This window comes from Phascolarctos cinereus, unplaced genomic scaffold (assembly GCF_003287225.1).
Source record: "Phascolarctos cinereus isolate Bilbo 61053 unplaced genomic scaffold, phaCin_HiC Scaffold_2;HRSCAF=192, whole genome shotgun sequence".
In the NCBI taxonomy this organism is placed as follows: Eukaryota; Metazoa; Chordata; class Mammalia; order Diprotodontia; family Phascolarctidae; genus Phascolarctos; species Phascolarctos cinereus.
Genome location: NW_027555625.1, coordinates 218,657,232 through 218,682,011, shown reverse-complemented (window position 1 = coordinate 218,682,011; position 24,780 = coordinate 218,657,232). Strand labels below are relative to the sequence as shown.

General features: G+C 38.4%; 1 protein-coding gene across 1 annotated transcript in view; it reads left to right on the top strand.

The window, feature by feature from the left end:
* The first annotated feature begins 564 nt into the window (after positions 1–564).
* PPP1CB (protein phosphatase 1 catalytic subunit beta) overlaps positions 565–24,780 on the top strand; it is a 79,698-nt gene continuing 55,482 nt past the window's right edge. The window contains exon 1 of the mRNA XM_020983773.2: positions 565–757. Within this exon, the coding sequence (XP_020839432.1) occupies positions 706–757 (52 nt within the window). The 5' untranslated portion in view covers positions 565–705. The remainder of the gene's footprint in view (positions 758–24,780) is intronic.

Below are 24,780 nucleotides of genomic sequence, written 5' to 3'. Positions count from 1 at the left end.
GCGTAGCCTCGGGTATCTGGAGAACCTGGGAAGTGCGTGGGGGAAGGGTTCCCTTGCTTACGTGCGCCTGGCGTAAGAGGAGCTTCAGCGGCCACGCAAAACGGCTGAGCCAGAGGCTCTGGGACGCCTGCGTCGTCGCTGGAGAGTCGGCGCGATGGAGCCGGAAGGAGAGCACATCACACCGGCGCAGTGGAAAAAATTTAGTGCGCTTGCGTGATGGGAGGGGAGCGAAGGGGAGAGGGGGGAGAGTTGCGTCTGCGCAGCAGCAAGCTCGGCTTTGGGGGTGGTGGCCGCGGGGCCAGGGTTGCGACTGCGGGTGGGGCCCGGGGCGGCGCTGCTGAGCTCTCCAGAGCTGGGCGGTGCCGACGAGGAGGAGCCTGGAGGCGGCCTCAGCGCTGGCGGCTTGTTCCTGACGCGGCTGCTTTCGTGGGCGCTCCCTCCCTCTTACCCCCCTCCCCCCCGCTTCTGGTTCACTTATTTAATTATTTATTTTCTGTCTCTGTGTGTGTGGGTCTGTGGGGGGTGAACGCGTCCTGCTCCGTGGGGCGGGGGGGAGGGAAAGGGGGAGCCGGGGCCGAGCTCACAGCGGTGTGATTCGCCCGGGAGCGCGGGCCGCCCGAGCCGTCGTCACCGCCGCCGTCACCGTCACGACCGCCGAGAAGCCCTTGTTCCCGCGGCCGGGAAGGAGAGTCGAGCGCCGACAAGATGGCGGACGGGGAGCTGAACGTGGATAGTCTCATCACCCGGCTTCTGGAGGGTGAGTGCGGGCGGGACGGGAGCGGGCGCCGGGGGCGCCGCCGCCTCCTCTCCAGTCCCCCGAGCTCCCGGGGACGCGGGGCGGGGCGGTGGAGGAGGCTGAGCGGAGCCCGGACCATGGCGTGACCCCTCCAACTCACCCCGGGGATCGTGGCCTCCCGTGGGGCTGGGGGGCTCGGGGCTGAAGCCCTCTCACCTCGCCGGGGAGCCGTGCGAATTGGCGGGGCCGCTGGGGGGGAGGAAACGGCGCGGTCAGAGCGCGGGCCCCCTCCCTTCGTTTCCCCGCCCCCCCACGGGGGCGGGGAGAGACTCGAGGTCGGGCCCCCCAGGGAAGGGGAGCGACTAGAGCAGAGCCCCCTGTACTTCGGGGTGGGAGGTGAGGAGGAGAAGGAACCGGGTGTCTCCGGGCATTCCGGAGACTCACAGGTTGCCCGTATAAATTCGGTGCTCTAGTCTCTAGAAACTGACCTTTGGTGGCTCCCTCTCTTACCCCGTTGATTCTGCTTTTATTTTCGAGCCGCTTACCGAAGGTAAAACTTTATCGATGAAGAGGTGAAAGGGGGTTGGAGAGAGTTGGGTAGTCCAGATTCTCCCAAAATATCTGATAGGTTCTATGGCTAGATTTTAGAGTTTTGGAGTTTGAAGGTGTTTTTTTTCTCGTTTGGAATAGATTCAAAAAGAAATGATCAGCCTTGAAAATCTTAGTGAAGTCTCTTCAGTAAATAAAAAATGGTGGAATTGGGGTGTGTGGCTTCACCGATTCAAATGAATTAAAGTTACTTTTGTGCAAATCAGTCCTAATTAGCTTTGTGCAGAAATTGGAAAATAGCCTCCTCCACCACTTTTTTCTTAAGGAATTCAGTTGATAAATTTTATTGACTATGTTTGAATTCTGCTGAGCCATAGAAGTTTTTTTTTCTTTTTCCTAAAGGTGTTGAAGAGTTTAAAATTGTTTCTTAAAAAATGTAAAAAGTGAATTGTAGCTTTCAGTTTTCATTGCGGCCTCTGTCCCCCAATACTCTTTCCAAAAAGCACCCTGAAAGCTCCATAATTAATTCCTTTCCGTATTCGCTATAGAAGAAAAACATTTTTATGCTAAGAATCCTTGTCAAATAACATTACCAGAATGTAATTATCATCAGTTACCTAATTTGTTTGCTTTCATGAAAATAGTTGGTACTGTGAAGCAGTACTGCTTGCTTTTGGGAGGTCAGCAAAATGAAGTTTTTTCCCCTTTTTGGAAAGTTCCTTTTCCCAACTGTTTGTATCTAAAAAACTAATTAGTTCTGTATGTTGTATTCATTGTGTGACTAAATGTATTAAATCCTGATGTGAAAGTCCGTAACAGTTTATTGCTTAAATAGGAAACAAAAGTTTTACCATGAACTCTTTTTGCCTTTTCCTCTACGCTGTCAGTTATCATTGGGAGGCCCCCTGGTGCCTGTAGTAAGTGTTAACTTCTTAACTGACTTAAAATCCATCTGAAAATTTTTCTGAGGTTGAAGTCTTTGCATTATGGGGCCTTGATTAAAAAAAAAATCCATGGAAAGTAAAGTAGGCTGGAGTAGTCTGGAAGGAGGTGTGTCTTCTGTAGAAGGTGTTGGACTGTGAAAATGGCACAGGCCTATGGCAAGGAGCTTAATTTAAGCCTTGAAATGGTCTGGCTAGTGATAACATAATAACACGTCAGAATCCCCAAATATCCAAACTCTGTACATTGTAGTGAAAAGAACTCTGAACTAGGGTTCAGGAAACATGAATTCTTGTCCTTTGTAGTTAAAGTGAATTTTATTAATCCTGGGAGCCCAAGATTGTATGTAACAGTCCATAATATGGTAGGAATACTATTTACTAGCTATGTGACATTGGACAAGTCACTTCATCTCTCTGTGCTTCTGCTTTTTTATTTGAAAAATGAAAATAATAATTTTCAAGCTGGCTACCTTATGCCATTGGGAGGATCAAATAAGGTAACATATGTGAAAACACTTTGGAAACCAGAACACATTATGCATGTGTCAGGTATTACTCTTCTGTGGTTAAAAAAAAAAGTATATGTATATGCATATACACACACATATATATGTATATACACACACACATATATATTAAAAATCCATTTTTTAAAAACATGTCCATACTTTCAGTGAGTTGGATCATTAAATTTATGTAATCAAATATTGCTTTTAAGGTAGATTACTTACTGACTTGGAAAAAATTTTTAGAATTTTGCTGACCTCATTGGGAAGTTTAGGTCTTTCTAACATCATTGGGATGAATTCTGAGATTGACTTTGGACTTTAGAAATATGGATTAACTGGACCTATGATCTCATTGATATAGGGAACTTTGTACTTAAACCATTTTAAAAGACTTTGTGCATTCTTATTTGTGTTAATATATTTTGTTATGGCAAGATATAATTATAATATTTTATTAATTGGGATTTTGGGACATCTTTTTTGAAATTAACTTGCCTCTGGTGTGACACTACTGTTATGAAAGTTTATGATTCTTAGAGGGGAAAAAAGAGCTAAAAAAATCATATTGAGGCTATTTATATTTGTGTGTGCACACATACTTCAATCACTAGTTTAAAATAAACATTTGGATTTCCCTTGTACTTAATTATTAGAGTATATTGTAATGGATAGAGTGATAGATTTGGAGTTAGACAGAGTTGGATTCAAATTCCACCTCTGACATTTATAAGATGTGCAACCCTGTTACAGTCACTGTCTTTGAGCTTCTCATTCCTCAGGTTAGACTCAGTGGCCTCTAAGGTCCCATCCTGCTCTAGGTGATGTGATCCTAATTTGAAACAAGACTGCATTTTTAGATTGGAAATTGGAATTTCATTCCTGTTTTTCAAAACATTTGTATAATTAAAAAAATCTTTCTCCTGAACTTCATTTTTCAGCTCTATTGTATAGTATATGGCCATTACTTTTAAAGTTTCTCCCAAATTCAGCATATTTGTAAAGTTGCCTTGTGGTATAACCATGATCGAGTTTGCCAACAATGAAAGGAAGGATACAAAATTTGCTGTATTTCTACACATAGGAAAACGATAGTGGATCTTTAAATTTTACAAATGGTATTTGTGCAAATAGCCTTTTTTTCTTGTTTTTAGTCTGAATCACCTGTAGCACACTTGCAGATATTTATAACTCATTTTATGTGAATTCGTCTACTTGACACCCATCCTTGATATAATATTTTTCAAAGGGCTTTTAGATCCTCTAGATGGAAGACATTTTCTAGTAGGTTACATCTAATACATATTAACATCCTATTGATGAGTTACTTTGATAGTGCACAAATACAAATTATAAAAGACACTTTTTGTCATTCAGGCCTAATAGTTTCTACATTTAATTCTAAGTGGTAACTCTACCACCACTTACCACATTTTTTTGTGACTATCACAGCAAGAATTATTCTTTACCTAAACCTGCTAACTTTGTGTATCTCATATACATATATCACAAAGAACATTGAGCCCCATTAGAGGGAGTCCCTGTCCATCAAGCTAATTTGATATGCCTGTAGACTTGACTTTTTTTTTTTAACTTGATCTGTGGTTTCATTAAAGTGAGGAACTTCCTCAACTGATTCGAATCTTCATCTTCTTTGCCACTTATTGTCTTAGTAACCTGGGGCACTAAGTAGATAAATGACTTGTTGTGGATGTCAGGGACAGGACTTGAATCTAGGTCTTCCAGAATGGAGGCTAGACTATATCTATCCTTTCCAGCACTCCATCACTCTCAGGCCTGACCTGTCAACCAGTTCTGACCTTGCTAAAACAAAAAATCCTGCTTCTTACTTTGCCAGTAGGTCTTATAGGTTATATGTATGTGTTTGAGACTTTATCTTTTTTGCAATTTGTGAAGAGTTTTAAATTTTTATTTTTATTGATATCTTCTTTTTATGTACTCTCACTTGCATTACTATATTCGTACCCAGCTAGCTGTTCCTTTGTAACAAAGAATAAAAAAGAGATGAAAGGTATTTCAGCAAAACCAACCACCACAATAGCCAGTTTCTGATGGTGTATGCAATATTCCATACCTGTTGTTTCCCTGTTGTGTAGTAAGAATGGTGGTGCATTTTTTTTCCAGCTCTTTTTTGAAGCTGATCTTGGTTATTGTGATTATATGAAGTTCAGTTTTGATTTTTAGTTCTTTAAATTTACATTATTGTATTCATTGTATATATTGTTTTCCTAGCTCCTCTTCTTCACTCTATCAGTTCATATTTCTTATGCTTCTCTGAATTCCTTGTTTATAGCTTCTATATCATGATAATGCTTCATTAAATTCATGTACCACAATTTGTTTAGTCATTCCCTAATAGCACTTTTTGTACAGTTTTTTGCTTCCACATAAGTGCTGCTGTGAATATTTTGGCATATGGGGTACCTTTCTGTCTTTATATCTTTGGGGTATATTATGGCTAACAACAAGATTTCTCCATCAAAGGGTAAGGACGTTTTAGTCATTTTACAAGCATAATTCCGTGTTGTTTTCCAGAATGGTTTAAAGAGTTCACAACTTCATCATTAGTGTATGTAGTATGCTTGTCTTTCTCAAGCTCTTCCCACATTGATGAAAGGTTATAGTTCAACCACCTAGTCATTTGGGAATGAATGGGTTTGAAGTCATTACTGGACATGAAATTGATGTAGTACACAGCTCTTTGACTTCCTTACATATACTGAGGATGGGTTTTTTTAGCTTTATAATAAAGTTAAATTTAAACTTGAATATTATAGTATGACCTCAAAAAAATTGGCATTGCATAGGAATTTTTCCAAATGGGAGAATTAAATTGTATATTTTTAACTCAATTTTTTACAATAAATAGTTGGATTTGGTTGTGTTTTTTTTTTTGAGACAAACCATTGCATTTTCCATCTGGCATCTCATTTCCCCCTGTTTTGTATGTAAATGTGTGAACATATATGAACATATGACTACTCCTTTTATGTGTTTTCTTTCATTGCCATTGTGATCTTTTAGGATTAAAATGGCAGACTAAGCAAATTAAAATGTGTTTGGAAATCCATTTCTAGATATAATAGAGGGAATTTGGAAGTGGTCTTTTTTTGGGGAGGTGAGGCAGTCGTGGTAAGTGACTTGCCCAGAGTCATACAGCTAGTGTCAAGTGTCTGAGGCAGGATTTGAACTGAAGTCCTCCTGACTCTTAAGGCCAGAGCTCTATCCACTACGCCACCTAGCTGCCTCTTGAAAGTGGACTATTCTTGGAAGTAGACTGTTATGAAATCACTTCAAACACTTGTTAAATTTTCTGATTAAATTGTTCAAATTATGGGTTCTTTTTTAGGGGTCCTAAGTCCCTTTTCCATTTTAAAAATATCTTAGTAAAGTCTCATTCTTGTAGAAAAGATGGGGAAAGATAGTACAGTTTCTTTAGTTCAGAATTGGTTGAATGGCTAGACTTTGAGCAGTCATTGTGGTTTGATGTCAACTGGAAGGTGGTCTTCAGGGGAATGATTTAGGGATGGATGGTTGGCCCTGTGCCGTTCAGTATTTTGATCAGTGTTTTGGATGCCTTTATATCAGTCATTTCTCAACCTCTTGTGACAAAGAAAAAAATTGAAAATACCGGATACAGAAACTTCGGTAATATATACAATAGTCTATCTTATTAGTCTCTACCTCTTTGCAGTGGAGGATTTATATTATTGCTTCTCTATTATCTTCATTGATTTTTCTGTAACTCAGAGTTCAGTTTCCTTTTAATGATACTTTTCTTCCCATCTTCTCCTTTGCATAGGGAACTTCCCTGTCAAGGGAATCCTGGTGACTCTGGTCTCTCTCAAAGACTCAACCCAGTCATTTTTAGCCAACTGGCCTATAATTCTCCCAGAAAGCCTTCCCTCACGTCCCCATTTGGAAATAATCCTTTATTGGACCTTGACTAGTGTGTGTTTTTCTTTAGTTGTGATTTGTCATCTTTGTATTTTTTTTTGTAGTTACTTCTATAATATGCTCTCACTAGATTATAAACTCCCATGAGATTACTGATCTCCATATCTCCTTTAGCACAATGTCTTGCCACATAAGGATGTAATAAACCAAAGGGGAGAAGAGAGGGTTGCTGTAGTATTCTAGTTTTGCTATATTTAGATCCTCGATGTGGAAATTACCTCCACTGAAGCAGATGGCAACAGTGATAACAGTGGTCAGTACATCAAGGACCTGTGATTTTGTCGTTGTATGAGCTTCAGAGAGGTTAAGCAATTTGCCCAGTGATTTGACAGCTAGTGTCAAAAGTAGGATTTGAACTCCGGTCTTCCTGACTCAGTCACACTGTCTACTCTCCACTCTATCTGTTGTGCCATGCTTAATCTCTCTGTTTAGCATGTGTAGTTTGCTATGTTCCAGTTCTTAATAATCTTTTATTCTATTTTTATTTTATTTTGAAAAATTGAGTGGAAAATTCCTGGTTATGATCTAAAGCTTAGGTTTACAAGACCTCATACCAGCCAACCAGGGCATCACCACTTCTTTGGTGGCGCTTGTCAAAGTAGATAGAAGAAATAACCAGCCCTAGAATATTGAATTTGCCAGCCTTTAAAAATGACTTGGTTATGTGAACAAAGACATAAAGTGATTGTTGCTATAAAAAATGATTTAAAAGAAATATGTTGGGGCAGCTAGGTGGTGCAGTGGATAGAGTACCAGCCCTGGATTCGGGAGGACCTGAGTTCAAATCCGGCCTCAGACACATAACACTTACTAGCTGTGTGACCCTGGGCAAGTCACTTAACCCCATTGCCTAAAAAAAGAAAAGAAATATATTACTGGATTTTCATTCAGAATTACTATGAAACTCATAAAATATCTGCATTACATGCAATTAAGACTTATATTTAGCTGTGATACTCCTTACAGAAATAAAGGAATATTTAAATAATTGAAGAGAGATTCATTCTTCATGCTTGGACCAAGCCAATATAGTAGAAATGACAACAATGCCTAAACTTACTTGTAAATTTTGTATTCTGTCAAATGAATTATCAAGGAACTGCTTTATAGAACTTGAAAATACATCAGTTCATTTGGAGGAATAAAAGATATGGAATCTCAAGAGAAATATGGGGGAAAGTAGAAATGAAGGGATCTCAAAATAAATATAAAGCAGTGATCTTGAAAACTTCTTGGCACTGGTTAAAAACTAGAAAAGTGTAATCTATTCCTAGTACAGACTAGGTTAATGAAATCCAGGAGCAGCTGAACATAAATAAGCATTCAACTTGAGAACAAACTACTAAGTTTGGTAAGAAGTATGTAATGAATCAGGTTTGTACCAAAAAGACACAGAGCTAAATATGAAAGGTCAAATAATTTTTTAATGATATGAGAAATGATATGATTTTAATGCTATAAGGAGAAGATACCTTTCACAGCTGTGATGAGGTGAAGATTTAAGCAATGACCACAGCTGATCATGAAAGAGATTATTTTGATTAGATAAAATTAAAAGTTTTTATATGAATTAAGGTAACTAACTGAAGACTGTTGCCTTTGAGGGGTGGCATATTTACATAATTTACATCAAGCTATTTACATTTAAATATTTACATCAAGCTATCAATTATAAAAGTCTTATATCCAGATATTTAGGGAATTGACACATTAAGACACTCTGTATGTAAGATAGAGCACTTCATCAATAGCTAAGTGGTCAAAGGATTTGAACAGAAAATTATCAAAGGATATGGAAGCTATCAGCAAACATGAAAGAATACTCTAAATGACTAGTAGAAGTGAAGCAACTTAAAGCAATTCTGAGGTTTCATCTCATAGCTATTAATTTGGCAAAGATAATAAAGAGCAGCAACAGTATTGGATTGATAGTAGGGAAATAGGAACACTGACATACTGTAGATAGAAATATGAATTGACCCCAACCATTCTGGGGAAGAAAAACTGTTATTATGCAAGAATAGTCACAATACTTAATAGATTTTGGCATAATCATCTCACCATTGGGCATATATTTCAAGAAGGTTAGCAACAAGAAGAGAAGTCCATTTCAGTGGCTATCATTGTCTCCTTTGCCCATGGCATCAGGTGAAGGAGATTGGAGCCTCTGACCTTGTGAGTTCAGTAGGTCAGTTGCTTTCATTATAAAGCCTTTCAGAGCCAGTGCAACAAGTGTGCCTCAGGAGCAAAGAATGACCTTTGAGACCCCAGTTCAATGGTATTTGAAAGGAGGACTCATACAATAGCAGTGCTGCCTTTGGATGTGAACTTTGGGGACAAATGTTTTGTAGGAATTTAGTCAAGTCCTTCCCTCTTCCCCACCAAGGTGGTATAGGGGAGCATATGGTCCCCAAGGTATTGGGGGAAACTTTGAACATTGTTGGTGCTCTATATCTTCCACCTAAATATACCTTTGTAAAAGCCCATTTTAAAAAACTGTGATTGGTTTTGTTTGTGCAAAGATTTTTAAAAATATATATGATCAGAATTATCCATTTTGTCTTCTTTGTTCCCCATGTATTCTTTGTTTGGTTCTGAGTTCATCCCCTATCCATGGATCTGTGTGGTGATTTCTTCCTTGCTCCTCTGCTTTGCTCGTGATGCTACCTTTTGGATCTGAGTCATGTGTCTATTTGAATCTTATCATGAGGTATTAGTCTGTGTCTAGTTTCTGCCAGACTGCTTTCTGGTTTTCCCAGCAGTTTTTATTAGGTGCTGAGTTCCTTACTGCACTGGCTGTTTAGTTTCTTAAACCCTTCTTGATTTTGCCCAGCATTTCATTGTTTATTTTAGCCACAGCAGTACATTGGGCTGATAAGTTTAAATCTTTTCCTGAGTTTTAACTGGTAGTTATGATGAAGTGATCATCATGATGATGAACTGAACCATCAGTTCAGTTTAACAAATATTTATTAAGTGACTGTTTAATATGCAAGGAACAGTTAGTGTAGTAGACAACATAGTCCTTGTCAGGAAGACTTGTGTTCAAATTCCGTCTCAAATATACTGGCTATGTAATCCTGGACAAATCACAGCCTCTTAGTGCCCCAACAAATCTCTAAGACTATAACTTGCAGAACAATTGCATTGTTATGGGAGTTCTCACAGGAGTTTTCCCACATCAGTGAAAATACAGGTCTCATAGGAATGACACCTCTTTTATGTAGGTTGGGCTGATTTCCTTTTAAGGCAGTGGAGAGGAGCTTCTTGGATCATCATTAGTTTGGCTTCCTGGCTACCTGAGGTATAAAAAGGTCTAGCCAAAGGGAGTTAGTGGTTTTAGGGAATTCCCACTACCCTGAATAAATGCCTTTTTGGTCTTGTTTGACTGATTGCTGTGGTGAATGCAAAGGTGGAAGGAAGTAGCCATTCTATCTGAATTAGTATCCTTTTTAAACTTTAAAAATTGCGTCAATTTTATGCTACTTCTGAGATTTTACTTTACACCCTCAAAGATGACAGAAGATGGAAGTAATCAGTGTTGGAGGGGCTAGCGGAAGGTACACATACACTTTAGATGGAGTTGTAAATTGGTCCAGCCTTTTCCCTGAAAACAATTAGAAATTATAGAAGAAAAGTCACTGAACTGTTCAAATTCTTTGACCTAGGGATCCCACTACTTGGTATGTATTCCCAACAAGATCAAAGGAAGATCTTCTATATTGCCAAAATTATCTTACCACTTTTTGTGGTAGCAAAAAGTAGATGTCCATAAATAGGGAAATAGTTGAACAAATTATAGTATATGAATATAGTGGAATACTATTACACTTTAAGAAAAATAATTGGTATTCAGAGAAACAAAGGAAGACTTATTTAAATAGTTGCAGTAAAATAAGAAAAACCGGTAGAACAATAACAAACAAAAAACCAGTAGAACAATAACAAAAAAAATTAAAGTAAGTGAACATCATAAATTCAGCTTGTCCAAAACTGAGCTGATTGTCTTTTCCACAAAATCCTCCCCTTTTCTTCACTTCTATTACTGTCAGGTGTACTGACATCCTCCCATTCATTCAGCTTGCATTCTTAAGTCCCTAAATCATCCTTAACTCCAAACTCTTACACCCCTCTTATCCAATCCAGTTTCCAAGTTCTGTTGATTCTACCTTCATAACTTCTCTCCTTTGACACTGCCACCACTTCTGGTGCAAGTCTTCATCAGTTCACACCTGGACTGTTGCAATAGCTTTCTGGTTGGTCTTCTGCCTTGCTGATCCTCATTCCAGTCCATATTCTATTCAGTTGTCAAAATATTATTTCTAAGCACAGATTTGACTGTGTCATACTCCTCTACTGTTTCAGTAAACTCCATTGGCTCTCTGTTACCTCCACAATCAAATATAAAAACCTCAGTTTGGCATTTAAAGCTTTTCATAACCTTGGCCCCTTCCAACCTTTCCAGTCTTACATCTTATTCCCCTTAACCTACTCGGTCATCTAGTGATTCTGGCCTTCTTGTTATTTCTCAGACATGACACTTTATCTTCCCACTCTGTATTTTCAGTGGCTTTCCTCCATGCTGGGAACTCTTTCCCTCTTCATCTGTTTTCTGGCTTCTTTCAAGTCAGCTAAAATCCACCTTCTACAAGAAGCCTTTCTTGATCCCCCTTAGTGCTAGTGCCATTACTCAGATTTTCTTGAATTTATCCTTAGTATATAGCATAATTGTACATAAATCTCCTTCCCACCTTGAATTCCCCTACCCTCTCGGCTCGTTGAGAGTAGGAACTGTTTTTGCCTTTCTTTGTATCACCATGCTTACTACAATGTTTGGCACATAGTAAATGCTTGATAAATGTTTGTTGACTTGACATAGTGCAAGGTGTTTTCCATGCCTGAAATGTACTCTTCACTTCCATTCCTCATTTGAAATGCTTGTTCAAGTCCTAGATCCATTTCTTTCATCGTGACTTCTGTTATCCCGTCTGAGTGGCAAGTTATTTCTCTCTCCTCAGATTTTCCTAGATCACTTTGCATCTTTCTTTGCCTTTTCTGTTTTTTTAATCATACTTTTTGGGTACGTGTTAAATATCCTCTTATAGATTATAAGGTCCTTTTGGACAAGAAGTTACTTCATCTTTTTTGTTTCCCCAGTGCCTATCTTATAGTGGACACTTTAATAACTTACCAAGGGTATATGAATTGCTTTCCTTACAACAACCCAGTGAAGTGTATAGTTGTGAATATTATCCTATAGGTGACAAAAATGAGGCTCTGAGGATTAAGTGACTCATTTTTGTCTATCTGCAGGGAATGTCTCCTGACTCCTATGCCTAGCACTTTTATTATACCACTCTTGTCATGCCTGTCAAGAACAGACTTACATCTAGAATTGCATAGTGTAATCAGTGGATGTTATTAAAAATCCAGATAACGTAAAAAATTTTTAGTTTAATTGAATTGGAATAACTGTAACTTTGAAACAGGCATTATGTTCTTACAGATCATTTGTACTGCTTTCTCCCTATTTTTTTGGACTATCTTTTCTAAATTTTGTAGTTGAGGGATTGAATTGTGTAAGGTAGTTTTGATAAATATTTGCAAAAAAAAAATAGCTTTAAGTTTTTTATAGGAAAAGAGAGACCTAAAAGGCCACAAGTTAGGAATGTTACTCTCAAAGGAGTCCTTTAAAATTTTTTTTTCCCTGAGTAAATCTGATTGGGAATATTCTTACCCCCTACCCCCAACCCTCCCTCCTTTTTTTTTTTCCAGTCTAAAGGGGTTGTATATTTTTAAAGATGGGTTGATGGATGAGTTAGAGCTTTACTCAGGGCTTTAATAACATTTCAGATTATTTTTGACTGTCCCTTCTTTCCTTTCTCTTGCTTCCTTACCCATTTTTCTCTCTTTCCTTGGTAGAATATAGAACTGAAAGGCCAGTGGTACAATGGAAAGGGTACTGGATTTGGTGTGTGAGGACCTGTTTTGAATCTTGACTCTACCACTTAATATCTACATGACTTTGGGCAAGTTACTACACCTGTCTGACTCAGTTTTCTTATCTTTAAAATTTGAAAATTAGGCTTAGATAACCTCTAAAGTGCCTTCCAACTATGAGATCCTATTGGGGGGAGGAATCTATGTTGTATTTATTGAATAGAATTTTCTACTTTTAATTTCAAAAATGAATGAGGGAGGGGGCTATTTCTCATAAAACTAAAGTTCTTATGTATTTTAAGCTAAGCGTATAATGTTCTTTGTGTCTCTTCGGTGCAGTCTCTTAGAATCTTGAATGAATTCTCTACTTATTTTCTCTTCTCCATTATTGTTTTTTTGTTTGCAACAAATAGTTACTTTAAAAAACTGAAACATGAAACTTTTCTCTTTTCAGTATTAATAAACTGGATGTTTTAAAGTCTTTTCTTTTTTTTAAATTAATTTATTTTTAGTTTTCAACATTCACTTCCACAAGATTTTGAGTTCCAAATTTTCTCCCTATCTCTCCCCTCCCCCTACCCTAAGACTTCGAGCATTCTGAATACCCCTTCTCCCCCTCTTTTACTTTCCCTTTCTATTTTCCAATAGGGCAGGATAGATTTCTATACTCCATTGCCTGTATATCTTATTTCCCAGTTACATGTAAAAACAATTTTTAACATTTGTTTTTTAAAACTTTGGGTTCCAAATTGTCTCCCTTCTTCCCTCCCCACCCACCCTCAGGCACTTTTCAAATTATCGTCAGATGACACTTAAAAAAACCCTGCTTGTAGTTTAAAATGATGCCTTGGAGTTTAGCCTTCCCCGATTTTTTCTCATTCTAAAAATGAATTTATTTTGTTTCATTTTTTAAGTGAATACTATGGTGATTTTATTCAATTCAGCACTTACTGAACTCCTGTGTTGAGCCCAACATATAATTCCCAAATTACTGCTATTAGGTACTCCATAATTACTTGTTATTTAACTGGCTTTCTCCCATTCTTGCCTTGTTGGTAAGAACTTGGTGATCTTTCAAAGAATAAGCCATAAAGCAGACATTTGTTTAAAAATGTGAATGTTGATCATAGTTCCAAAATGTAGTTCTGCCTAGAAGTACAGAAGAGAAGTAAATAAATTGTTTATCACTAATAAGTAGCTTGCATTTTACTTAGCTAACTAGAGTACTTTTCTACCTAGCTAAGCCAATATTTCATTCTTCTTAGTCTCTGTCTTACCTGTGTCTTTCTCTTTTCTGTTATTTTTTTTCTTTGCTACTCATTCACCCCTCAACTATTTTGTCTCCTTTTCTGTCTCTCCATTCCATTCGCTTACCAATTTTTTTAATGGACTTAATATCACCAAACATTTCAATCTTCAAAAAAGATGATATATGAAATTGAACTTCTATTACATATTGCTCTTTTAAAATATGTATTAAATTTAACATAGTAGTAACAAAACTGCCCTGGTTATCTGCATTTCCTTCTGAACTTTTTCTGATTTCTTCTATGCTCCTACCCAAAGCCCTTTCCTCAGGGCATATATCCTTCCCACTCAAAAGTCCTGAATGAGTGTATATATAACAACTTTTTATACCTTCTTAACTCATTTAATATTCCACTCCCCACAGTGACTGTTCCAAACCCTATCATCTCTTTACTGCTTTACCCCCTTTACCAACCCCTCTCAGCTAAGGACCTCAGTTATTAAATAATTCATACAAAAAAAAAAAGGGCCATTCACCAAGAGCTCCTTCTCTCCTTATCACACATCACTCAAGCATCTTCCCCTAATATCTCCTCCTTCACCCCTATCTCTGATGAGGAGGTGGTCCTTCTATTTGTTAAGTCTTAATTCTTCTACATGCATCCTTGATTCCAACTTCTACAGCAGATTGCTCCACCAGAATTCATTCCATTCTTTCTCTTCAATCTCTCCTTATTCATTAGTTCATTTCCTGATGTTTACCAATGGGGGGGGGGGATGTGTGAAGAGTGTGGGAGGCTGAGTCCTTATGGAAAATCTCTAAGTCCTTAAAGACTTTAGGGGTCAGTAAATATAGAGGCTTGCCTCAGGATAAACGCTCCCATAACTCTTACCCTGGCTCTGGTTGTTATAGTTTGTTAATTCTAAGTTCTTACTCATGCCCAGCCTTGAGACTAGGTGGGTGACTCAGGTAGACAGTACTAAGAACTGGGCAGGAAAACAATAGATATGAAATTTGGCATTAAAACTACTTTCTCATGAGATAATGAGGATCTTTAGCTGTTTAGATTGTTTATGTTATCAATTAGCGCTTGTAGATCATTTCTCATGGTACAAAGCTGTGTGCTCTATAATCTTGTAACCTCTGAAAATAAACCAGTCTTCTATGAGCATTAGTCTCAGACTCGCCTAGCCCGACTTTTCTTTCTCTAGTTCCCCTTCCCCTTTTTTCTTCACTGCTCTCTCACACATCACGATGGCTGCTGACAGAAGAGAAACAAAACAAAAAAACCGTTACTTGACTTGATCATCTCTTCTAGCTATTATCCTATATCTTTTTCTAGGCTAAACTTGAGAAACATCTATACTTGGTGCCTCTACTTTCCTACCCTCTCATTCTCCTCTAAAGCATTTGCAGTTTGGCTTCTGATCTCATTCAACTGCAACTGTTCTCTCCAAAGTTTTCATAACGACCTTTTCTCTGTCAGTCCTCATCCTTGATCTCTGCAGCAATCAACATAGTCAAATCACCTCGTCCTGGATACTCTCTTCTCTGTGGATTTTTATAACTTTCCCTCTACTTGTTTTCCTTTCTGATCTCTCTTCAGTCTCCTTTGCTAGATCTTCATCTATTATCATATGCAGTAACTGTAGATGTACCCCAGGAATGTCCTGGCCCCTCTTTATTTCCCTCTATATTAGCTCACTGGGTAATCTCATAATCTTACCCATAGTTTAAATTATCATCTTCATGTATGTAATTCCCAGGCTTATATATCCAATCTTAGTGTTACCATCTGCCTTTAGGATGTCTCAAAATATATATATCCCCTATATATCTCAAACTCATCCTGCCCAAAACAGAACTCATTCCCCCCCATCCCCCATCCCCAAAGCCTCCCTTAACTCCTTTCACTGTCAAGGGCACCAACATTCTCCCAGACTTGCAACCATGGTGTTATTCTCAACTCACCCCTCATGTCCAATCCATTGCCACTTATTGTTTCTACTAGCACAATGTCACTTACGTAATGTCTCTTTCTCTCCGCTCACATAGCTACCACATTCCCTTATCGCTTTTTACTTGGACTATTGTAGTCACCTTCCAATTGGTCTCCCTGCCCCCAACTGTCTTCCTACTCAGCTTTCCATTCAGCTGCCAAAGTGATTTTCACAAAGTGTACATCTGACCATGTCTGCACCTTAGTCAGTCAGCTCTAGTGCCTCTCTTTTACATACTTCATGATCAAAGATAAAATCTTTTGTCTGGCAAAAGCCCTTCACAATCTGGTCCCTTCTTTCTTTTCCATTCTTAGTCCCTGGTCCAGCTACACAGCCTATTTGCTGTTCCTCACAGATAATGCCATCTCCTGACTCCATGCATTTTTACTATAGGTCCTCCATGTGTGTAATGCCTGTCCCTTTTCCCTCTCCCCCTTCTATTCCTGGCTTCCCTTGCTTCCTTCAAGATTTAGCTCTCAATCTATAATTACCTTCCATTTATGTTTATGTCTTGTATGTACATATTTATATCATATTGTCTTCCTCATTAGAATGTAGACTATTTAAGAGCAGGGACCTTTTTTTCTTCATATCCTCAGTGCCTGGCACATGGAAAATGCTTAATAAGTATTTGTTAATTGACAAGTGGAGTACCTTCCTAAAGTTTGTTTTTTTAATCAGTTTTTGCTGGTGTATTTTGGGGTTTTTTTATTGCTATGGTTTCCACCTTTATCCCTTCTCCCCCTCCCAGAGATACATCTCATTTAACAAATTGTGCTTTTAAGACAGAAAAAAAACAACACAACTGATAAATATATTGGGGAAAAGTCTGAAAATAATGTGCAATGTAAAACAGTTGTAGACTCCTACCTCTGTAAAGGGGAGGGGTGGAGGAGTATCTTTTCAAATCTCTTCTTTCAGGCTATTCATTTTCTTTATAATTTTACAACATTTACTTGTGATGTGTGTGTGTGTGTGTGTGTGTGTGTGTTCCCATTTACATTGTTGTAGTCATTGTGTATATTTTCTTGGCTTTGCAAACTTTACATCAGTTTATATAAATCTTTCTATGTTTCTCTATGTTCACCACATTCTTCGTTTCTTACAGTAGAGCAGTGTTCCATTACATTCATATATCAAAAGTTGCTTTTTGCTGTCATAAAATGTGCCACTATGATCATTTTCATATGTTTGAGGACTTTCTTCTTATCATTGGCTTCCCTGGCAACTAAGCCACTTAAGGGAATCTCTGGGTCAGCAGGTATGGACACTTTAGTCACTTTATCTGCATAATTCTGATATGCCTTCCAAAATGGTTGTACAGAGTCATAGCTCCACCAACAGTGCACTAATGCGCCAATCTTCCTACAACCTATCCAATATCAGCTATTCCCATCTTTTGTCATCTTTACCAGTTTGCAGGCTGTGTGGTGAAATCTCAGTTACTTGATTTGCATTTCACTTGTTGGTGATCTGACCATTCTTTCATATGAATGCTTGTCAATAATTTGTAATTCTTATTGAAATTTTTTTGTTCATATCCTTTGATTACTTATCTATTGGGAATAGCTTTTGGTTATATAAAATAGATGTACATTTACAGATATGTGTATAACCAGTTCCTCTTTGAGTATGGGTTTATCTTGACCTGAAGGATTGTCAATTAGATCCACATCTTGTTATTTTGACCTAGCTACTGTGAGAGATTAGGTCTAGGAAGTCTAGGCATGGTTGAGTAGCTCACAGAATCTTTGAAGGGTAGGAGCAACCTTGGTGGTCAGACCTTTATTCTAACTTTCAAGACTAGGCATTGTTGTCTTGGGTTTCCATGCCATGAATTGTAGGAGTTCATTAAATCAAAGTAAATGAAAAATAGCTTCCTGTATCTGGTAATCTTCAGTTCAAAGATGCTATCGATTTCTTTTTTAATCTGTTTGTCCATTGATAGAGTGATAGGTCCTCTCCAAAGAATGTTGTCAAGTTTTAATGAAGGTTTGAACCAGGCAAGTTGTTGCTTCCCAGTGGTATAATTTTGCTTCTTAATCACACTAATTTTTTCTGAGTACATAAAGCAGTGCAGTAGATTGGATGAATTGTCATCTTGTGAGAGGATGCCCCCACTGCAACATTTGAATCATCGATTTCCACCAAAACTTTTTGATTGAGGTTCGGTTAAGTCAAAACCAGAGCTGATCAAATCGCCTGTTGGGTTAAATGAAGGCATCCAACAAAAGCACTGCCTTCCTCCCTTCCCAAGTGTTTTTAGCTTTTTTATCAGGCATGTAGCCATAGTAGAAAACTAGCTGGTAAAGCAGTAACAGTCGACAAGCACTAAACGCCGCTGTAGCTGTTGACAGAGCAGGGAATCCTTTTTGAAAGTTGGTCTCTCTTTTTTGTGAATCCATTTGTTTGATTGTACCTTCTCAAGAATTACATTTTCACCTTTTTTTCCTTTAATTCATTGTATTTTTTAATAAAAAAGAATTTTTATATAATAAAAATGTGTGTTCATCAGAACATGAAAAAGAGGATTCTATATGAACTCGTGAGAATTTATTTCATACTACTTGCTTTAAATATATATATATATATATATATATATATATATATATATATATATATATAAAATTCCACATATTACTTTGAAAATTGTTCTGCTTGACTTTGTTTTGTTCTGAACTTCCTTCTGTTCTCCTTTGTGCATTTAATGTTTATTGACTCATTTTTTGCATCATTATTGCTAATGTACCTCTTTCCCCCTCAATCCTCCCCTACCCCTGCATTAAAACCAGAGGGGGGGGGAACCTTATAACTAATAAGCATAGTCAAACAAAATAAATCCATATAGTGCCTATGTCCATAAGTACAGTCAATTCTCAGCTTTTGCAGGTGTGACATCCTAGAAAACTGCTTGAATGTCAAAAACACAAATGTTGATGCATTGAACCTATGGGGGATAAGGGATTAGGTTCCCAGCAACCACCTAAAACTGTGATCTTTTGCTAGAGACTGCTGAAAATACACTTTTCTGCATATGATTCTTTTTTTTCCTTTTTTAAAAATTAATTTATTTTTAGTTTTCAACATTTACTTCCACAAGATTTTGAGTTTCAAATTTTCATCTCGCCCCTCCTCCCACCCCAAGACAGTGTGCATTCTGAATATCCCTTCCCCTAGTCTGCCCTCCCTTCTATCTCTCCCCCTCTTATCCTCTTCCCCTTCTACTTTCTTGTAGGGCAGGATAGATTTCTGTACCCCATTTCCTGTATTTCTTATTTCCCAGTTGCATGTGAAAACATTTTTTTAAATATATGTTTTTAAAACTTTGGGTTCCATATTTTCTCCCTTCCTCCCTCCCCACCCACCCTCATTGAAAAGGCAAGCAACTCAATATAGGTTATACATGTGCAGTTAGGCAAAACACTTTCATAGTAGACATGTTGTGAAAAACTAACTCTTTTAATCCTATCTGCCCCCCATTTATTCTATTCTTTCTTTTGACCCTGTCCCTCCTCAGAAGTATTTGCTTCTGATTACCCTTTCCCAATCTGCCCTCTCTCTATCATCCCCTGCTCTCTTGTCCCTCTCTCCTATTTTCCTGTAGGGTAAGACAGATTTCCATACCCAATTGAGTGTATGTTATTCCTCCTTAAGCCAAATCCTATGAGAATAAGATTCACTCATTCCCTCTCACCTTCCCCTGTTTCCCCTCCACTGTAAGAGCTTTTCTTTCTGTTTTTTTTGTGAGATAATTTACCCCATTCTACCTCTCCCTTTCTCTTCTCCAGTATAATCCTCTCTCACCCTTAATTTTATTCTCCAGATGTGACCCTTCATCTTCAACTCACCCTGTGCCATCTATCTAATATATCTATCTGTACATAAACATATAATTTTTTCTCCAACTACCCTAATACTGACAAAGGTCTTCATGAGTTTATAAATATCATTTTCCATGCAGGAATGTAAACAGTTCAACCTTAATAAGTCTCTTATGATTTCTCTTTCCTGTTTACCTCTTCATGTTCCACTTGAGTCCTTGTATTTGAAAGTCAAATTTTCTATTCAGCTCTGGTCTTTTCATCAAGAATGCTTGAAAGTCCTCTATTTCACTGAATGACCATTTTTTCCCCTGAAGGATTATACTCAGTTTTGCTGGGTAGGTGATTCTTGGTTGTAATCCTATCTCCTTTGCCCTCCAGAATATTATATTCCATGCCCTGGTCCTTTAATGTAGAAGCTGCTAAATCTTGTGTTATCCTGATTGTGTTTCCACAGTACTTGAATTGTTTCTTCTGGCAGCTTGTAATATTTTCTCCTTGACCTGGGAACTCTGGAATTTGGCTACTAATATTCCTAGGAGTTTTCCTTTGGGGATCTCTTTCAGGAGGAGATCTGTGGATTCTTTCAATTTCTATTTTGCCCTCTGGTTCTAAATATCAGGGCAGTTTTCCTTGATAATTTCTTGAAAGATGATGTCTAGGCTCTTTTTTTGATCATGGCTTTCAGATAGTCCAATAATTTTTAAATTCTCTCTCCTGGATCTATTTTCCAGGTCAGTTGTTTTTCCAATGAGATATTTCACATTGTTTTCTAATTTTTCATTCTTTTGGATTTGTTTTACAGTGTCTTGATTTCTCATAAAGTCACTAGCTTCCAATTGCTCTATCCTAATTTTTAAAGAAGTATTTTCTTCAGTAAACTTTTGGTCTTCCTTTTCCATTTGGCCAGTTTTGCTTTTTAGGGCATTCTTCTCCTCATTGGCTTTTTGGACCTCTTTTGCCATTTGGGTTAGGCTATTTTTTAAGGTTTTTTCTTCAGTATTTTTTGGGTCTCCTTTAGCAAGCTGTTGACTTGTTTTCATGATTTTCTTGCATCACTCTCATTTCTCTTCCCAGTTTTTCCTCTACCTTTCTTCTACTTGCTTCTCAAAATCCCTTTTGAAGCTCTTCTAAGCCTGGCTGGCACTGATTGATATTTTTTTTCTTGGAGGCTTTGGATGTAGGAACTTTGACTTTGTTGTCTTCTTCTCTTTGTATGTTTTGATCTTCTTTGTTACCAAAAAGAAATTCTGTGGTCTGATACTTCTTGTGAGGTTTGCTCATGATCCCAGCCAATTACTAGAGTTATGAACTGTTTATTAAGGTAAAGGTCTGCTTCCAGTATGGAGAATGTACTGTCCCAAGCTTCAGGAGTTTTGTGGAGCTGTTTTCAGAGATACTTCTAGGGACCAGTAAGTTTTTAGTTCTTCCAAGGTTGTATGATCAAGGGCGAGGTGTTTACTCCTTTCCTGGCCTGTGCTCTGGTCTTTAAGTGACCACAAGCACTGTTTTCTGTCTTGGAACTATGAGGAAGATTTTCTCTTCGCAGCCGCTACAAGCTCTACCACGCCAGGGCTCCTCCTCGCCCTAGGACTGCCATTTAGAACTGTGACCCAGATCCAAGCACAGGCAAAGCAAGAGAATCCTGCACCAGCAGAGAGATCCCTGCAATCCCCCTCTGATCAGCCACCTGACTCCCCCTGAGTCTGTGGGCTGTAAGCTCAGGAGGCAGCCACTGCCCCAGGGCCCTGCTTGCTGGGGAACTGAGGCTGAGAACTAGCTTCTCTCTCACCACAGAAATAGACTTTTCCCACTGACCTTCTGAGTTGTCTTTGACATTTGTGGGTTGAGAAGTCAGGAAACCCTCATAGCTTCCTGTGATTCAGCCCTCTGAGGCCTGCTCCAGGTTCGCTGTGGCCTACACGCCCATGCCGAACTGTGCTCCTCTACCAGCCTGGTGCGATAGACCTTTCTGATCAACCATCCAGGGTGTCTTGGGCTGGAAATTTGTTTCACTCTGTCTTTTTGTGGATTCTGCTGCTTTAGAATTTGTTTAGAGCCATTTTTTATAGGTATTTGGAGGGGTTTGGGGGAGAGCTCAAGGGAATCACTGCTTTCACTCCACTATCTTGGCTCCACCGTACACATTTTCATCTTCTTGAACTGGGATTTTGAATTGTCATCCTCAATTGATTTCTAAAAAAATTATATTTTGATCCTAAGAATTTTTCCTAAACAATATAATTTGTCCTTTCAAATGCAGATAGGTATCAAGACTGCACTTGTGATTTCATTGGTAAAGGAATTTTTTTTAAAAACTTGCCTTTGGCTGATATTGGAACATAGAAAAACTAGTAACTCAGGCCTCTGTTCTTGCTTTTCTTTCTATTTCCTTTCTCTGGCCTTAGAGCAAACAATATTTGTGGACCTCTAAACTTCTTGGCAGATTTATATTACGCTGGAACTACTGCAGCTGCCCCAAAATTCTCTTTTCCCTGGAGCAAAAGTGGTTAAGCACCAAATAAGAAACTTAAAATGTTAAGTCTAAATGTATTCACCATATTTTAGCCACATTTATCACTATATTACTTTGTCAATTGCTAGTACAAAAAGTTTGAGGCAATTTCTTACTCATGAAGAATCAAGAAATAACTGAAGGAAGAATCCTTGGGTTATTTAAATTTTAAGTAACTTTGCCATTGAAAACTGTGACAAACTCCCTTGGTTCAAAGCAGGGGTTGCGGATCTATGGCCTTGAGGCCACATGTGGCCCTCTGTATGCGCAAGTTCAGCCCTTTGACTGAATCCAAACTTCACAGAACAAATCCCCTTAATAATGGGATTTGTTCTGTAAAACTTGGACTCAGTCAAAAGACCACACCCAAGGACCTAGAAGGCCAAGTGTGGCCATGTGTGGCCTTGAAGCTGAAGGTTCCCCACCCTTGGTTCAAAGTTTCATTAAAACCTGACAATATTCTTTGGAGAGAATCTATCATTCCATTAGTGGACAAACAGGTTTTTAAAAGTTCATAATATCAACAAACTGGAATAGATATGATAAGCTGTGTTTTCATTCACTTTGATTTAATCAACTCCTATAGCTCATGCCAAATGCCCACCCCAACATATGCTTAGTCCTGAAAGTTAGAATATAGCTCTGACCACCAGTGTTGTTTCTGCCCTTCAGTGATTCTCTAATCTACTCAACCATATCTGGACTTTCTAGACTGTTGACTCTGTAATTGTGGGTATGTTTCTTAGTCAGTGGGGTTGAGATTATCAAGGTTAATGAAAATTGCTAAGATAGCAGCGTGTAACTGACTCTCAAATCTCCACGTACTCTCTCCTCCACCTGTATTTTAGACTGAAGTGGGTCTGGCAGGACACAATTCAAGGAAGTATTATTTGAATGAAATAAGCAGATTTTAGCATTTTCTTATAAAATGTAATTGATGCCTTTTGTTTTTACAATATATTCATCTCCAAAGATATCCATCCTTCCCTTGTGACAAAAAAAAAAACCAAACCAGTTCTGCAAGACCAATTAACATATCTAGAGTCTGGAATACATGGCCCTTCCAGCTGTAGAGCGGTGATCTTTTCATTCTCTAACCTCCACAGTTGAAGGGAAGAAGTAGTTATCTTAATTCTTGTCTGACATCAATTGTAATTTGTTATTATAATGAATCAGTAAGCATTTATTAGGCAGACAAAAACAAGCCATATACTGGATGAATCGGACATAAGTAAAACAGGCACTAAAATTAAGAAAGGTTGGGAAAGGCTTCCTGTAAAAGGTGAGGTTTTAGTAGGGACTTCAAGGAAACCGGGGAGCCAGGAGACAGAGATGAAGAGGGAGAACATTACAGGCATGGGGGACAGCCAGAGAAAATGCCCAAAGCCCAGAAATGGAATGTCTTCTTTGTGCAGCAGCAAGGAGGCTTGTGTCATTGGATTGAAGAGTATGTAGGGGTTGGCGAAGGTTAGGTTGTAAAAAGACTGGAAAGGTGGGGGACTAGGTTATGAAGAGCCTTGAACACCAAACTGAGGATTTTGTATTTGAACCTGGGGAGCCACTGGAGTTTAATGAATAAGAGAATGACATGGTTGGACCTGAGCTTTAGGAAATTTACTTTGGCTGACAAATAGAGGATGGATTAGAGTGGGGAGGGACTTGTGGCAGGCAGACCCACTAGCAGCTTGTTTCAGTAGTCTCAAGTATTTGGAGATGAGGGCATTCTTCAGAGTGGTAGCAGTGTTAGAGAAGAGAATAGAATATATTCAAGAGATGTTGTAAAGATGAAATTAGAAGGCCTTGACACCAGATTGTATATATGGGGAATGAGAGACAATGAGGGGTCTAGAATGACACCTGAGTTGTGAGCCTACAGGACAGGGATGACGGGGATGCCCTGGACAGTAATAGAACAGTTTGGAAGGGGAGAGGGTTTATTTTGACAGTGACTCATTTGACAATGAGTTCAGTTTTGAACATGTTGAATTTAAGATGTCTACTGCATATGCAGTTTGAAGTGTCTGAAAAGAATTAGATATGTGAAACTGTAGGTCAGCAGAGCATTTAGGGCAGGATAGGTAGATTTGAAAATCATCAGTGTGGAGATGGTAATTAAATCCATGATAGCTGGTGAGATCACCAAGTGAGGTAGTATAGAGGGAAAATAAAATCATCCATTCATGTAATCTTTAACATGATTGTCTAGGTTCTTCATTATCTCATGTTTCTAAAGGGCCAGTAATATGCGATAACATCCGTTTACCACTATTTATTTAGCAATTCCTCATTTGATTGGTGCTTATGTCGTTGCCTGGAAGGTAAGTGCTATTAGTAGCCCCATTTTACAGTTGAGGAAACAGAGGCAAACAGTTTAAATGACTTGCCTAAGGTTATATAGCTAGTAAAAATCTGAGGCCAGATTATTAGATCATTAGATTAAAAGTTCCTCCATTAGATTGTAAGCTCCTTGAGGTCAAAGACTGCCTTGCCTCTTTTTGTGTCTCCAACACTTAGCACTATAGTAGGCACTTCACTGTAGTTA